General features: G+C 48.0%; 1 protein-coding gene across 1 annotated transcript; it reads right to left on the reverse strand.

Moving 5' to 3' along the window:
* Window positions 1-825: 825 nt before the first annotated feature.
* Window positions 826-2,578, reverse strand: Tmem158 (transmembrane protein 158). Its single transcript, XM_057767960.1, has one exon. It carries the CDS (start codon window positions 2,325-2,327, stop codon window positions 1,467-1,469), a length of 861 nt encoding a protein of 286 aa, XP_057623943.1. The 5' UTR covers window positions 2,328-2,578; the 3' UTR covers window positions 826-1,466.
* Window positions 2,579-15,992: the final 13,414 nt, after the last annotated feature.

The raw sequence follows: 15,992 nt of genomic DNA on the forward strand, positions 1-15,992 counted from the left end.
TGCTGAAAATGCAAAGAATCTGAAACTACCACAGAAACGAGGAGAGAAGAAACAAACCCTTGTGTGACAACTGGTCAACCCCAGAGAGTTTAACACGAGTCTCTAAACATCTCAGGAGCTGATACTAGCATGCCATCTGCTTAAGTTAAGCTATCAAAATGCAATCTGCACATCTTACAGCCGGCCATTTCCAAGGCTAGGAAGATGGTTTAGTGGAGGGCCTGGTACTCAGGCACCTCAGTTCAGAGCCCCAGCGTCCGTATGAAAAGCTGGACTTAGTGTTGCATACATGCAGTCTCAGTACTGGGGAAGATGGAGACAGGAGGATCCCAGGGATTTGCTAGCCAGTCAGTCTAGATCAGTCTGCCAGTTTCCTGTTCAGTGAGAGACCAGCATTAAAAAAATAAGTGGAGAGTGACTGGAAAAGACATTTGGCATTGACTTCCCCACACAATGCGCGCGCGCGCGCGCGCGCACACACACACACACACACACACACACTGCGTATACACCACACCCACTGAGGAGGTTCTGTGAAAGAGACTTGGCTCACAGAACTCCTGATTTTCCTGGAGCACCAAGTAAAAACAAACTATGCTAAGCGCCGTGAGCCTCTGCGACCTAGGAAGGGTGTGTGTCCGTTTCGGGGGTCCAGAGAGCGGAGAGGAAATTCCCATTGGAACCATTCTGAAAGTGATTTCACCTGTCCCAGGCAGGGAGACAGATGGCGCCTCTTCTTTCTGGGAATTTCTTCGTGTTTCGTTTGCACCTTGGGGCCCTTTACAAAAAGCGAATAAAGGAAGCATACACATTTCTGGAGGAAAATGTCTGTATTAAAAGCCAGAAAATCACATTAATACAAGAAGAAACGCCCACCAGGCCATGTCACTGAATAGATCGACTTGGAAAAGATTCATAAAGTTCCTTTTTTAAAGCAATAACAATAAATCCGTGTCAAATCCTTCCCTCGCCCTCCCCCCACCCTTTTTTAAAATAAATAAGAAAACAAACCAAGAAGCTTCAAGTACAACTATGTTCAGATACAAAGAGCTCCTGTTACTACAGCGATAGCAGTTGAATCTTTTTGTTTTGTATTTTTTTTTACTAAAACTTTCATTTAAAACAGTTATTAAATATATAAAACAAACACACAGGTTCAGGTCACTTTCTGCCATGAATAAAGGGTACGTGGGTGCTGGGAGGGGGTAACGCAGGGGAAAGAGCCCATTTTCCTTGTGTCCTCGAGCCACGCTTGGCTCCCACCCTTCAGTCTGACAGCTTGCCCCTGCTTTTCCGAACCAGAAGCGCAGCACAAACCTCGTTTTACCACCTCGGTTGGGGCCTCTCCGCGGTCCCCTCCCAGGAAAAGGACGGACATTAAGGACAGCATGAAGCGCACCTGCCACGTCTCCCGCGTGGAAGGCGCGTGTGAGCGCGGACACAGCGCGGACGCAGGGCAGCGGGGGTCACTTGGGGGCTACCCCCGAGGTGACGGCCGCGGCGGCGGCGGCTGCAGCAGCAGCGGCGGCGGCGGCAGCGGTGGTGGTCCCTGCCGGTACGGCGGCGGGAGCGGCCGCGGGGGCGCCGGCGGTGGTCCGGCGCTGCTCCATGCCGTTGGGCAGGAAGCCGGCAATGATGGGCACCGGCCAGATGAGGGCGGCCACGCTCCACACCACGATGACCAGGGTCATGAAGCAGGCCACCAGCGTCGACTCGATGGGCTTGCGGTTCAGCCGCCAGCCTGGTTCGCCCTGCAGCTCCTCCAGGCTGAAGTCCAGGCAGCAGAAGTGACGAGGCTCACCCTGCAGCCACAGCGGCCCGGGTTCAGCCGCGGGGTAGGCAGGCAGCGCTGTGGGAGCCCCGGCTGGGGCCCGCAGGCGGCCACGCACCCAGCCGCAGCCCACGCACAAGCGCAGGTCCTGCTGCGCGCCGCCGGCCGCCAGCCCCAGATGCTCGATGAGCAGCGGTGGCCCGACACGGTGGAAGGCGGCGGCGAAGAAGGCGCGGCCGTGCGCGTTGGTAGAGAAGAGCAGCAGGTCGCACTGCAAGCCCCGCGGGCGGCCCCAGCGCACGAGCAGCGAGCTCAGCATCTGCCGTTGCACGCTGATGTTGCAGGGCGCCGCCGGAGCCTCCTCTGGGCCCGCGCGCTCGGGGGGCGCGGGTGCCGCCGAGGCCAGCAGGCGCGGGGCGGCAGGCTCGCCGGTGAAGGATGCGTTGGTCGAGGCGTTCGGGGGCGTCCCGGAAAGGCCGGGCGCACCCGTGGCCCCGCCGTGCGCCGGCGGCAGCGGGCAGGCGGCGGCCAGCAGCGCGGCGAGCAGGGGCAGCATGGCCTGTGGCGGGCGCCTACGCGCGCGGGGCGGGCGGCGGCTGCATGGCGCGCGGGCGACTGTCCGGCGAGGGAACCGCGGGGCCTGGAGGGCCGAGGCGGGTCGCTGCCAGCGTGCTGGGGGCGACACCGACTCACGGGCCACGGGGGCCTCCGCAGACTCGGCCCGTCGAGGTTCCGCCGCCCCCCGGGGCAGGAGCAGTTGGACGGCTGGGTGGCTCTGCGGGACCGTGGCGAACCGGGAGAGGATTCCCCTGCTCGGCTCCGCCTTCCGCGCTCCCCGCCCCCGGCTCGCCGGGTGCCGAGACTTGGGGAGGGCGGGGCTCCACGCGCAGGGGCGGGAACTGGAGACCTGCGGAACGAAGCGGGGCGTGGGGGCGGAGCGAGGGGAGCCCCGGGGGCGGGAAGCAGAGAAGGCGCCCGGGAGCCCAAGACAGTCGCTTTGTCATGCCGAGGAGAGCCTATGAGGACTCCCTTTAGGGCTCATCAGTACCCCGTTACTGCAAAGGAGAAACAGATGAGAATATCCCTAGGCAACCTCAGGAGCTCTGCGCCACTACCTCCCTGTACCTTTCTGCAGACTTCTGAAAGACTCAGATCTGGATTCTCGCTGGCTTTATTGTGTCTCCTGTGTTTGGTATTCTTACAGAAAGAGAACTCTTAAGAATTCCAAGAACTCCGAGGAGTCGTGGTGTTGGGTGGGACTATGGGAATGTAAATCCCAGAGGTTGGGTGCTTGAGGCTCCCCACTGAGAGTCCCACTCATAGGTGGCACATCTTGCAGGACACTGCAGTCTAGTGAGTGTGTAGACACCACAGTTTGTGTGTTAAGAGTCCGTGAGTGTCAGAGTTGTCTGGGATGTATATTGAGGGGAGGGAGCTGTCAAGAGTAATCCATCAAGATACAATTTATATTAAAAGGCCCAACTGAGTTCTGGGTGTGATGATGCAAGTCTGTAATCCCAGTACTTGGGAAGTGGAGGTGGGAGGATCTGGACTCCAACGTCCTTGGAGAGGCCAGCCTGGGCTACGTGAGAACCTCTCAAACAAGCCAAATCCCAGTATTGAGGTAGTGAGGAGAATTATGAGTTGGAGGACAGCCTGGGCTACACAGTGCTCGGTCGGTGGAGTGCTTGCCTATTATCCTTGCATACTTGAAGTCCTGGGTTCAATCCCCAGCGCTGCCTAAACAAAACAGAACAAACTCTACTTTCCTTGGGCCTCACACTTGGAGACTAATGTCAACTGACTCCCTAATGGTCTGAAGCCAACTGTGTTTCGTGAATCCAAGAGAGGCCCTCCCACTAAACCAGCTAAGCTTCCCCAAGGGTCTGCAAAGGCAAGGATAATAGCCATTGCTGGGAACTGTTGTGGGGTTATTGTTGTTGTTGTTGTTTTTCCCCCAAGACAGGGTTTCTCTGTAGTTTTTGGAGCCTGTCCTGGAACTTGCTCTCTTGACCAGGCTGGCCTCGAACTCACAGTGATCGGTCTCCGCCTCCCGAGTGCTGGGATTGAAGGCATGAGCCACCACCATCCGACTTGTATGGTTTGATCTCTTGGCTGGTCCAGGTGAAACAAGAGAGTTTGAGACCCTCTCCCTAAGTTTATAAATTCTCGCCTCTGCAGACAAGACCACACCCTAGGATTCGTAATCTCCAAAAGCCATTGGCTAAAGGGATCAAAGTCCCACAACAGGGTACAGGATGCTGAATTTCTCAAGATTGTTTCTTTGTCTTTTTTTTTTTTTTCCTGACAGGGTCTCACTATGTAGCTCTGGAGCCCTGGTTGTCCTAGAACTCACTACGTAGACTAGGCTGACCTCAAACTCATAGAGATCTGCCTGCCTTTGACTCCTGGGTGCTGGGATTAAAGGTGTGCACTACCACACCCCGCTTCTAAATTATTTTCTAGCAAAGAGTAAGATTGGAATAACACACACACACGAGAGAGAGAGAGAGAGAGAGAGAGAGAGAGAGAGAGAGAGAGAGAGAGAGAATTCTCTGCCGGTCTCAGTTCCCTGTGTAACAGTGTAGTGCTGGCACCCATTCTGCAAGGGACTGTGGTAATGAGTGCTTGCAAGCCAACGTTTGTCCTGCTTTCTCAGTGCTGCCTTGTTGGTTATATAGCTCCTGTCTGTCCAGCTCAATATGACTGGAGTATCCCTTGGTCTCTGTAGGAAAGGTTGACCTCCCTTAAGGGCAGGATTTACCTCCATTTTTCATTTTTTTTTTACACTTTGTGTTACCAGATGAGAATGTGCAGTTTCACGTTCTTATTAAAAATGACTTCTCCTTTTAGTCTTGCATGTCAGGAACAAAATATACTGCCTGTTGTGGTGGAACTGTTTAACTATGAGCCTTGTGGCTGACGTGTGTCTCAAAACAGGGGTATTAGGTGGTCTCTGAGGCTGAAACAGGCCTAGTCATCAAGAAGTGAGCCAGGCCTTCATCCATGGCGGCAGGTGTCCGCTGGGAATCTCCACTCTGGTCCCACTCCTCCCATTCCAAACCCTGCCCTCAAAACCCACCAAGCCGTGACTCCTCCCCTGTAGCTGCTCAAGATCATGCCAACAGAGTACTTAATGCTCCGATCCCTAGAGCCTCCAGTTGATTTCTCCCCCACCATCTCCCCAAGCTCACCCAGGAGTGCTTTGCTCATTAAACCTGGACTTTTAATTCTGCCTGCTCTGACTTACTACATTGGCGGAGAAACACACAGGATTCAAAAATACTTGTCGGTGACATTTTCTGGGACTTCAGCATGCTGAGTTCCTAAGGCTCCCTACTGTGGCACTCTGACACCCCCTAGACTTGAGACTTGCCAATAAAGTTAAACCTTGTATTGGGGTGGAGTCAGAAACTAGCTGACCCCAATTGGCCACAGAGAAGCCAGCAATTTGGACAGAGAAGATGCACAGGGAGGAAGGGGCAGGGACTTGAGCTTGGCACCTCCTTTTGGTTCTGGGATGAGGGGAGAGATGCATCTCTTGCAATGTCTCTGGCCAAAAAGCAAGGTCAGCTGGTTGCTACTCAACCCGGTACATCCTGAGCGGGCAGCAGGGCGATGACTGCGGAGCTGCAGACAATAATTAAAATATCAGTGGATTCCTGTGCAGCTGCTAAGCTGACAGAAAAGTCTCAGCTCCCTTACTGGATCTGTTCAACAGGGAGGAGCAGCTCGGAAGGAGAAAAGACAGCTCTGTTTGTAGATGGGTGTGATGGTACACACCTGTGAAAGTACTCAGATATTTGAGGTAGGATCAGGAGTTCAAAGCCAGCTTGACATAGTTCAAGTCTAGCCTGGACTACCCAAGACCCTGTCCCAAAAACCAATCAACCAATCACAAGCAAAGAAACAAATGAAATCGAGCCAAGCAATCATGGTCATTCATTCCTTCATCCAGACCACATTCCCAGAATCTGCCAGAGACTGCTACCCTGCCCCACCAGAAATGTGATTTCCACTCAGATGATCATGACTTCCAGTTCTAACTCGACAAAAAAGATAGCAATCTTTTTGAACAACTGGGATCTGAGAACAGGAGATAAGTTGCTTTCTGTCTTATCTGCTAGCACAGGGCGGAGGCTCCGTTAATACTTGTTGCCTGACAATTTTGCCTGTAAAACAGCTCTGATTAACTACTATTTGTGTAGCATTCTTGAGGGTCATTTGACTTACATATGACACCCATCTTCACAACAGCACCACGGTGTGATATTGTGTCAGCAGGAGAAAGCAGGTTTTGCCTTTGTTTCCCCAGTGCTGGATTTACAGGTGAGTGCCACCATGCGGGGCTCACTCTCTATAGCTGTCACCACTGTGTGTCTCTTCAGTTCATTAGGGACCTGGGACACAAGCAGGAGTATAGACTGCGCAGAGCCCAGTCACTGCAGAGACCTGTCTACTGGGTAAGACTTGACCTGGGCTGTCCATGGGTCCCTGGTCTTTTTGTCACTTCTGTCACTTTCCTCTTGCTGGCATGCGGGCTCCTTGCTCTCCTGGGAACACACAGGGTGCACTCTAGCTTCAGCCTTTACCCGAGTCCTTTCCTCATTTTTCTGAAATCTGTCTTGGTTGCCACTCACTTCCTTTCCATCTCTGCCCCACTGTTGGTTCTTCAGAGATCTTTCCTGGCCTTCTGCTGCAGCAGGTACCGATCTCCAATCACCATTCCCATTTCCACACCACCCCCACCCCCTCATGTGAGCTGTTCCACAGCATGCTTTCCGGGTTTGCTTCAGGTCTCTCATTTGAAAGCCCCTTCTCCCAAGCAGGACTTTGCTTCGTTCAACAGAACTGGGCACGGTACACTGTAGGGGTTGAATGAGTGAGCACAGCTAGGGAGATAAAGTGGATAAAGCCATGAGGCCCTGAATTCAGGTCCCTAGCACCCATATAAAAGCAGGCACAAAGGTGTACCACATACGTAACCTCAGCACTGGGTGTATCCTGGGTTCTTGCTGGGTATCCAGTCTAACTGTATCAGTGTGCGCCATGTTCAGTAAGAGACCCCATTCTGAAATATAAGGGGAGTGGCAGAGGAATGTGAGACCTAATGTTAGTTTCCGTCATACAAGGCACACTCACCCACATAGATGTATTAACCTCCATACACATGTGAACCAGAAAAAACAAACCCGAAGGAGTGAGTGAATTCAATGGCCTGGATCAAGCCAGAGACAGAATATGGGCAACAGTTTAGGGGGTGGAGAGGGTTGGAACAGCCTAGATGTTCTTTATCACACTGAAGGGATAAAAGTTAAATGAGACCAGGTGAAGGGGGAGGGGAAACTGTGGTCAGGATGTAATATATGAGAGAGAGAGAGAGGGAGAGAGAGAGAGAGAGAGAGAGAGAGAGAGAGAGAGAGAGAGAGAGAAACGAACAAAAAAGCTAAAGAGATATCAGGTGGTCGCGGCACTCGCCTTTAATCTCAGCACTGAGGAAGGCAGAGGCAGGAGGGTCTCTGTGACTTTGAGGCTAGCCTAGTCTACAGAGTGAGTTCCAGGACGGCCAGAGAAACCCTGTCTCAAAAAACAGACAAACAATGCTAATGAGACCCTGTCCATCACCTCGAATCCTGGAGGAGGTGGGTGCTTTGTCAATGAAACAGGGATGGGCAACTCTTTACGGAACATATTGTTACAAAACAACCGAAAATACTTAAAAAAAAAAAAAGCAGTTACTAAAAATAAGCCACAGTTTTCTATGTCCCTCTCTGGTATTAGCTACTTTTTTTCTCCTACCGACTATTGAAACAATAGCTTTGGAAAAGTGATCTGGGTTATCTGAGTTCCACCTCCGGGAGCTGCAGGTGCAGCCACGCCTCAGCTCTCGCTCATTCTGGGTGGCACTGGCATATGATTGGCAGATGTCAGCTGAGAAACATGAAGGAATCATGAAAGATCCAAAAACCGACAACACAGAGAAAAATCGGATGAGCAGTGAAGGGTGTAGAAGCTAGGGTCTACGCTACGTCAAAGCCCATTCATTACAGAAGTGTGGTCTTAGCACTGGATGTACGTTTGGGGAAAGGCTTAAGAAGAGGGGAAAAAGACTGGGAATGTGGCTTAGTGGTAGAGCACTGATCGCACATGAATGGGGACCTGGGTTCAAATCCCATGACTAGAAAAGGAAATTACAAAAATCATGTTTTTCTTAGCCAGGCGTGGTGGCATACACCTTTAATCCCAGCACTCGGGAGGCAGAAACAGATGGATCTTTGAGTTTGAGGGCAGCCTGGTCTACAGAGTGAGTTCCAGGACAGCCAGAGCTACTCAGAAAAACTCTGCCTCAAAGAGGAAGAAGAAGAAGAAGGAGAAGAAGGGGGAAAAGATGGCTCTGACCATGGGTTCAGCACCAGCAGGCCATTGAAACAGGCCTGGGAATCCCTGTGATTTGATGGACTAAACTATGGCAGTGTCTTGTCCTGGCTTCTGTTTAGCCTAGTGATCCCGTGGGGCCTCAGCCAGATCTCCAAGGGTTTGTGGGCACATTTGTCCTTCCGACTACTGTGGTCTCTGGGGACACTGGCCTCTGAAGAATTCTGGCAGCAATTACAGCCTGCACAGTTCATTTGGCAATTAATCATGGGTTCCTGGGGGCAAAGCTACTGTTGTCAGTTTAAGTGGTTCCTTAGATTTATTTCTGTCTTGGCATATTCCGTGGCCGTGTGCAGATATTCTACCCCCGTGATGGTCAGGACCACTGCTTGTATTTTTTTTTTTTCATGCTGGGCATCTAGTAAGATTCTAGCAAGAACTTTCTGCAGCTCCTGCTGAACCGGAGGGGTAGAGAGTGCCTCAGAGAGAGCCAGAAGGAACACGGTGTTGAGTGGAGCTTATGGGAAGGAACTTAAAGAGGTGAGGAATACATGCCCTGGGCTGACCATGGCGGTGTTGCCTATGCCAGCTAAGATCTGTCCTCTAACCAACACTGTGTGTCTATTACTGGATTAAGAACTTGAAGTATAAGCCGGGCGATGGTGCGCACGCCTTTAATCCCAGCACTTGGGAGGCAGGCGGATCTCTGGGAGTTCGAGGCCAGCCTGGTCTACAAGAGCTAGTTTCGGGACGGGCACCAAAGCTACAGAGAAACCCTGTCTCGAAACCCACACCCCCCCCCAAAAAAAAGAACTTGAAGTATGTCCTTATCATGTTTCATGAAGAAGAGATCAAAAATGAAGTAAATTGAGGCTGAAAGGACAGTGTCCCTTAGCGATAGGACCACTATGCAAAAGTTGTCTTGACATTGTTCTCAAATGCAGTCCCGCCATGTGGCCCTCACCAGCACCAACAACCTGTGGAGTAGAGTTATTCCCCCATTTTCTTGGACAGGGCCACGGACAGCTAGCTCTTCAGCTTTCCAGCTCTCTTCTGTGTACTCCGTCTCCATTCATGAATTCCACCCACACTGAAATCCTTAAGGATGGTTTCACAGTCTGAGCATCATGATAAAGTTCTGGGTTATGATTTTACAGTTAACGGATTGGCCTCCTGAACTCAGAGACCCAAACTCTGTCCTCACTGTTTCCAGGACCACTGCAGTGTTTTGGGTAAGTTCCCCTCAAAGTCCTGTGTGCTAGAGGCTTATATTTTCCAGGTGAGATGGTGGGATCTCTGAGGTGGTGCCTAGGAGAGGCCCTTAAGTCACTGGGGATTTGTCTTTGAAAGGACTTATGGGATTCTGGCTCCTTCTTCTTCCTAGGGATGAGATGTGGGGATTTTTTCTGGTACAGGCTTCTAGCATATGCCTGTTTAATCTTGATTGTCTACTTGATTGTATCTGGAATCAACTGAGACCTGTTTTTAGGTGAGTCTTTAAGGCTATCCAGGGAAGATTACCTCCCCAACAGTGAACACAACCGACATATAGTCTGTTGGGGGATAGTGATGCTTCCCACCCGACCACCTTTGCTACCTGCTGGTGAATGCATTACCCCTGCTGCCACTGCCATCAGAGCTCAGCTCTTTTGTCATTCCAACATGGATTAAAGGCCAGCAGCTCGCTTAGTATCTTCCAGGCTTACACTGACAGATTAGTGCTGACAGGGTGGGAGGGCGGGGGAGTCATCAGGACCACTTGGCTCCCAAAGAGACAATACAGAGAATTATTATTAAGTATAAGTACTGCACCGATAGTTTAGGCTTGTTACTGACCAGTTCTTACAACTTAAATTAACCTATAATCCTTATCTATGCTCTAGCACATAGTGGTACCTTTTTCCAGTGCAGCATGTTCATGCCCTATTTCCTTTGCATCTGACTGGCAACTGTCTTTCTTCTTCCCAGTGTTTCCCCAGTCTGTCTTTTCCACTTAACCTCCTCCTGTCTAGGTATCGACCAGTTGGCTCTTTATTAAAACAACGAGAGCTATACATTTGCTGAAGTACCCAGTCTCATGGGTTGGGCAGCCCCTGGGTTCTCAGCCTCTTCAGTATGCATACAGCCACCATTGGTCTACGTAGCACCTATGGTATGAGCCTATCTAATAAACCCCTTTTGTAAACACACACACACAAAGCTGTGAACCAAATTAAACAATACTGATGTGGGATGTGTTGCTTTTATTGGTTGATGAATAAAGCTATTTGGGCCAATGGCTTAGCAGAGTTAAGCCAGGCAGGAAATCTGAACACACACACACACACACACACACACACACACACACACACACCTGTTTAATCTCATATATATGAGATAGAGAGAGAGAAAGTAGGTGGAGTCAAGGAGATGCCATGTAGCTGCCAAAGGAGAAAAATGCTCAGAACCTTTACCAGTAAGCCACAGCCTCATGGCAATACACAGATTGATAGAAATGGGGTTAACTTAAGATGTAAGAGTTAGTTAATAAGAAGCCTGAGCTAATAGGCCAGACAGTGTTGTAATTAATATAGTTTCTGTGTAGTTATTTGGTTCTGGGCTTTCAGGAAACGAATGAGCAGTCTCTGTTTACAAAATGGCACCAACGTGGGCCAGCTACATCCACATAAAACCTGAGAGAGCTTGGAAAGGAATTCTAGACACAAAAGAACAGAGTTAAGCACAGTTTCTTGATAGCAGCAATTTTTCAAATAGGCTCTGTTTGTTGGCAGCAAGCAGAGGTGGAGTCCTTTAAGAGACGTCTTCCTGACTCAACATTAGTACCAAAAACTGTGTGACTTCTTTAAGAGTCAGCTTCCTGGTTCATTCTTATCCTGCTATGGAGCATTTAAATGGGGTCTGTGAGCAGCGTGTTACAAAATGATTAATGGCGACATAGACCCTCTGTGACCCTGGAGCCGGGCTGTAGAACAGGCTCACAGGGGCAGTGAACATCTCTCCACCATATTGGTTGGGATGGAACAAAGAGGCAGAGCTGCGAAGTTGATTCTAGCCATGCCTGCTTAGCATTTAGAAAAAAAAAAGGCATTCCTCATCAGAGAATGATTGCAGATACACAATAAAGACATATTCAGACAAAATAAGCCTCCAAACAGGTCACAGGGTATTTAAAAATGTGTGTAGGCTTGGGAAAAGGGAGGAAAAAGAGTATAGATAGTTATAGAAAGAAGTAAATAGTTTTAAAAAAATAAAACAAAGTCTTTAAAGAGTAAAAGTAATATAAAAGAGTACAGACAGACATAGATTAAAGGAGTAAAAATAATTTTAAAAAGCCATGTAAATATGGAATATACACACGCAGTCTGGATTATGCATATTACTGTGTTTTCTCGGAATTTTTTGACTGCAGAGAGATATTTGATTCTGAGGGCCGCTAAGCTAAACCAACATAAAGGTATCTTGACTTCAAAATTTGGATCTAAGAATATGTTGCTTTGGAAAAGAGGTTCTGCTTTTGTTTCCACAGAAGATGAGAACCTGTGGATTCCTTCCAGGCTAATGGGATTTGATGGAACAAGCCCCCCTAAAGGTCTCCATGAACCCCTAAAAATACTTTGCTCAACAGAAAGCAGGAATCAGTTTGGAGAAAACTATGCTCAAATTCCCAAAATGATTGTTTATAAATGCTTGTTTTCATTTAAAGGGGGATATGATATAGAGATAAATACTTTGCATTGGTATGGCTCTTAGTCTATTGATACATATTTAAGTTTGATTTTGTCATACTGTGTATATGTATTTCTGTTCTTGTTTAAGGTATTGTACATGTAATGTATAGCTAAGAAATACAGATTGATAGACAGTTATCTATAATACTCAAACTGTAGTCATGTTAGTTAGGTTTTCTAGATGTACAAATATATTTCAGATGGATAGATATTCTCCAAATCTTTCAAAGACTTACAGAATATGGCATTTAAAAGGTTTTAAGAACTTAGATCTTTCTTGACAGTGAGACATGTCTGCTTCTGTCAGCAACAATTACTTCAAGAGGATGATGGGCATCGAAGAGGCTCCTTATGGAGTTTGCTAGCCATTTGGGCAAAAAATTGCTCTTGCCTGGACTGCTTGATGTTATGCTGTATGAACTGGACATTCAAGACCCACAGAAAAATGACTGCTGAACTTTCCAAAAGATGGGATGATCCTTCAGGGCTCCTGCTTCCCAGAAGAAACTGTCAAACATTCTCAGGACACAGAAGAGAGCTGCTGATAAACTTTGCCATTACAAGGCAGAACAGATCTTCAAATTCCTGTTTCATGGAAAAGTCTGCTGGATACTATGGGCCTGTAGGCTGAAGATGGATGCTCCAACATTACAGAAGGACTTTGGCTATTCAGGTAGCAAGATGTCTCTGTCAGTTCTAGAGTTTTTGACGTTGCTTACAATGCACTTTTTGTTTACTTAGATAATATTATATCCTTCTGGGGTTTTTGAAGAGTTAAAGACAGAGTTTTCCTTAGTTATGATAAAAGATAAATCAGATATAAAACTTTAGACTCACAAAGATAGGACAGATAATATTTTTTTAATTTACCAAATGTAAATGGATTAAATATTGTAACTATAATTTTTGCTTAATAACTGTCTTGTATATGTAATTTTACTACGCTAAAGTTAAAACCTTCCTTTTTATTTAGACAGAAAAAGGGAGATGATGTGAAATGTCCTTCTGTATATGTATTGCTTTTATTGGTTGATGAATAAAGCTGTTTGGGCCAAAGGCTTAGCAGAGTAAAGCCAGGTGGGAAATCCAACAGGTATACATACATACATATATATATATATATATATATATATATATATAGAGAGAGAGAGAGAGAGAGAGAGAGAGAGAGAGTAGGTGGAGTCAAAGAGATGCTATGTAAATGCCAAAGGAGAAAGATGCTCAGAACCTTTACTGGTAAGCCACATTCTTTTTTTTTTTTTTTTTTTTATTTATTATGTATACAATATTCTGTCTGTGTGTATGCCTACAGGCCAGAAGAGGGCACCAGACCTCATTACAGATGGTTGTGAACCACCATGTGGTTGCTGGGAATTGAACTCAGGACCTTTGGAAGAGCAGTCAGTGCTCTTAACCGCTGAGCCATCTCTCCAGCCCCCTAAGCCACATTCTTGTGGCAATACACAGATTGATAGAAATGGATTAATTTAAGATGTAAAAGTTAGTTAATAAGAAGCCTGCGCTAATAGGCCAAACAGTGTTGTAATTAACATAGTTTCTGTGTGATTATTTGGGTCTGGGTGGCCAGGAAATGAACGAGCAGTCTCTGTTTACACAAGGCCTCTTTATAAGTTAATTATCTCATTTTTCGACAGTGATGTAAAGCTGATAGACACAGTTACCAGGGTGCTTGGGACACAGTTGCTGCTTGGTCAATGTTTGTCAGCATCCAGGACTCAGCAGGGACTGCTTAGCTTGCCACCAAACCAGCTTGGAGCTCCTTACATACCTAAAAGCTTTCCCATGAGCCTCTGGTGGGCTTTAAATGATGAGTTTAATGTTACTTAGAGGTACTGAAGAGAAAGAAAAGACTGGAGTCATATTGTGAACCACACCTCAGGGACAGCGGGGTATTTCTGGGAGACATTTGCTGATGAACACTATTTTTTAAGAGTTAATGTCTGTCAGATGAGTCAGATAGAATCTGTTTTTAAAGACAATTTTGTGATTAGTAATATGCATTTCTCTCAGTTTTGTGTGCTGCCTGAAACAAATCATGTTTTGTGGCTCTTGCATCCGCCTCAGAGTGAACTTAAATGCCATTTCGCACCGCTGTCTGTGAATTTGGAGGGTTTCAATTTGGCACACCTGGGAGATGGAATGGCTGTCAAAGACAAAGCAACGGAATGTTCCCCTCTGCATCCAGCAAGCGTCATAAGCATCTACTTCATGCTGCGTCTAAACGGCACACATCCCCCTCAAATGAAGTAATTGGAATTCCATTTATAGGGGTGGAGAGGAGATGGGTGGGGGGGAGCCAGGAACATTGTAGCACAGTTTTTACGGCCTCACAGGCCTTCTGAACTCAGCCTGCATTCCGTATTCAGTGACAGTCACGTGATTTCAGGCAAACGTGCTATTGCTGGGGCATGCTCATTTTTGCGGGTTCCTGCATGGCTTGTTCTTTGTGTTGAGGTCATTTCTCAGTGTCCCCAGTCTCTTTCTCTGTTATAATCCCCAGATTTGGATGATTTGAAAGAATTGTGACTATTGGCATGACCTTTGACACCTGGCAAACTTGACATGTGACGTATTTTGCCTTTCTGTGTCTCAGTTTTCTTCTAAAATGGGCTTGACGGCTGCTCTATGGTAAGAATTGAATGCAATATATCTTGCAGCACCATCAGTTCAGAGGCCAGGGTGTTTGGTGAGTGTGGCTAACCCCTTTGCTTCCAAAAAGTACTCTTTCATGGGACACAGCCCTGGATGCAGCTCACTGTCTTTCCTCATGCTGCTATACTTTCTCTTGAAGAAAACTGTCATAGCCGAGCTGAGTGTGGTGGTGTGCGACTGTACCTGAGTATTGGGGAAGCTTGAGGCAGAGGCTACAAGTTCAAGGCTAGCCGGGCTGCTCACCCAGACCATTACTGCACATGGATAATGGAGAGGGAAGGCTCCTGGCTTATACGAAGATCCGTGTGGAGCCATCTCTGCCGGCCAAGCAAACCTGGATTCAGCAGTCATGAGACTGGAAGGGATACCACAAGTCCCGTTGTCTGAACTCCATGTTTTACATATGTGGAAACTGAGGCCCAGGGTAGAGTACTGGCCTTGCTGAAGACAGCATCTGGTTGAGCCTGGTCTCCTGCCCGGATGGATGCCAGCCACGGGCCTCTTTAAACCTAGTTATGTTCTGTGCTTTCACAGCTGCACCTAAAAAATGCGTCCTTGTTGCAAGGTGAAAGCAAAGAGCTTTTCTAATTCATTTAGGAGAGAATAGGAGAGCGACAGGCTTGGTAACTGCCAGGGTTACTCTTCCGACTTGATTTTCAAGGTGAAGGATAGATTGCGTGGGCTAAAAGCATGCTAAGTGAGCTTCCCTCCTGATGCAATTAAGCCTTGTTCCTTCCTGTGCCGAGAAGCTGGATTTACACCCGGAGTCACAGCCGTGAGAATGTCACTCAGACTGGACAGATTTCAGCTCCAGGTTCCAAAAAAGTTTGCAGAAATGGGCAAGGCCTCAAAACGTCTTGTCCAAGTGGGGAGCATCACCATGCTGGACAGTGGAGACACTACCAAGAAAGAGCTTCTACCTACAGACTATGAAGGATTCTAGATGACCCGTGTATCAGTTATTCCTCAAAGCCATGAAAAAAAAAAGGATCCTAAAGCTATAACTGTTGTGACGAGGGTAGCTTCAAGAGTATAAAGAAACAGGCAGGTATGAACATGGGTCTGTTGTGACTTTATCAGCTCTTAGTCCCTTCTGCACTTTTCCTCGGGCAAAAGTACTCTTCTTTCTTAAGTACATTCTGCTCACCCGTCCACATGGTTCTGTCAGGGTGACCCATGAGAGTACCTCCACCTTGATTCAGTGGCGGGCATGTGAACCAATTATGGTGCCTTAGTTATGTCGTCTTAGAGATTTGCCTTGAGGACAAGCCTAGCTCCACAAGCCAACCTATCAGAAGCGAGAAGTCTTGACATAGCTCTGCCCGCCCTTCCCTTTCCCTCCACAGAGAACCAGGGTGCAGCAGGAGGAAAGAAGACCAACAGCCAACAACCGTAGCTGAGAGATGGAGAAAAACCCAACATCAACATTTGGAACTTTAGTTCTA

Source organism: Chionomys nivalis, chromosome 4, assembly GCF_950005125.1.
Source record: "Chionomys nivalis chromosome 4, mChiNiv1.1, whole genome shotgun sequence".
Classification (NCBI taxonomy): domain Eukaryota; kingdom Metazoa; phylum Chordata; class Mammalia; order Rodentia; family Cricetidae; genus Chionomys; species Chionomys nivalis.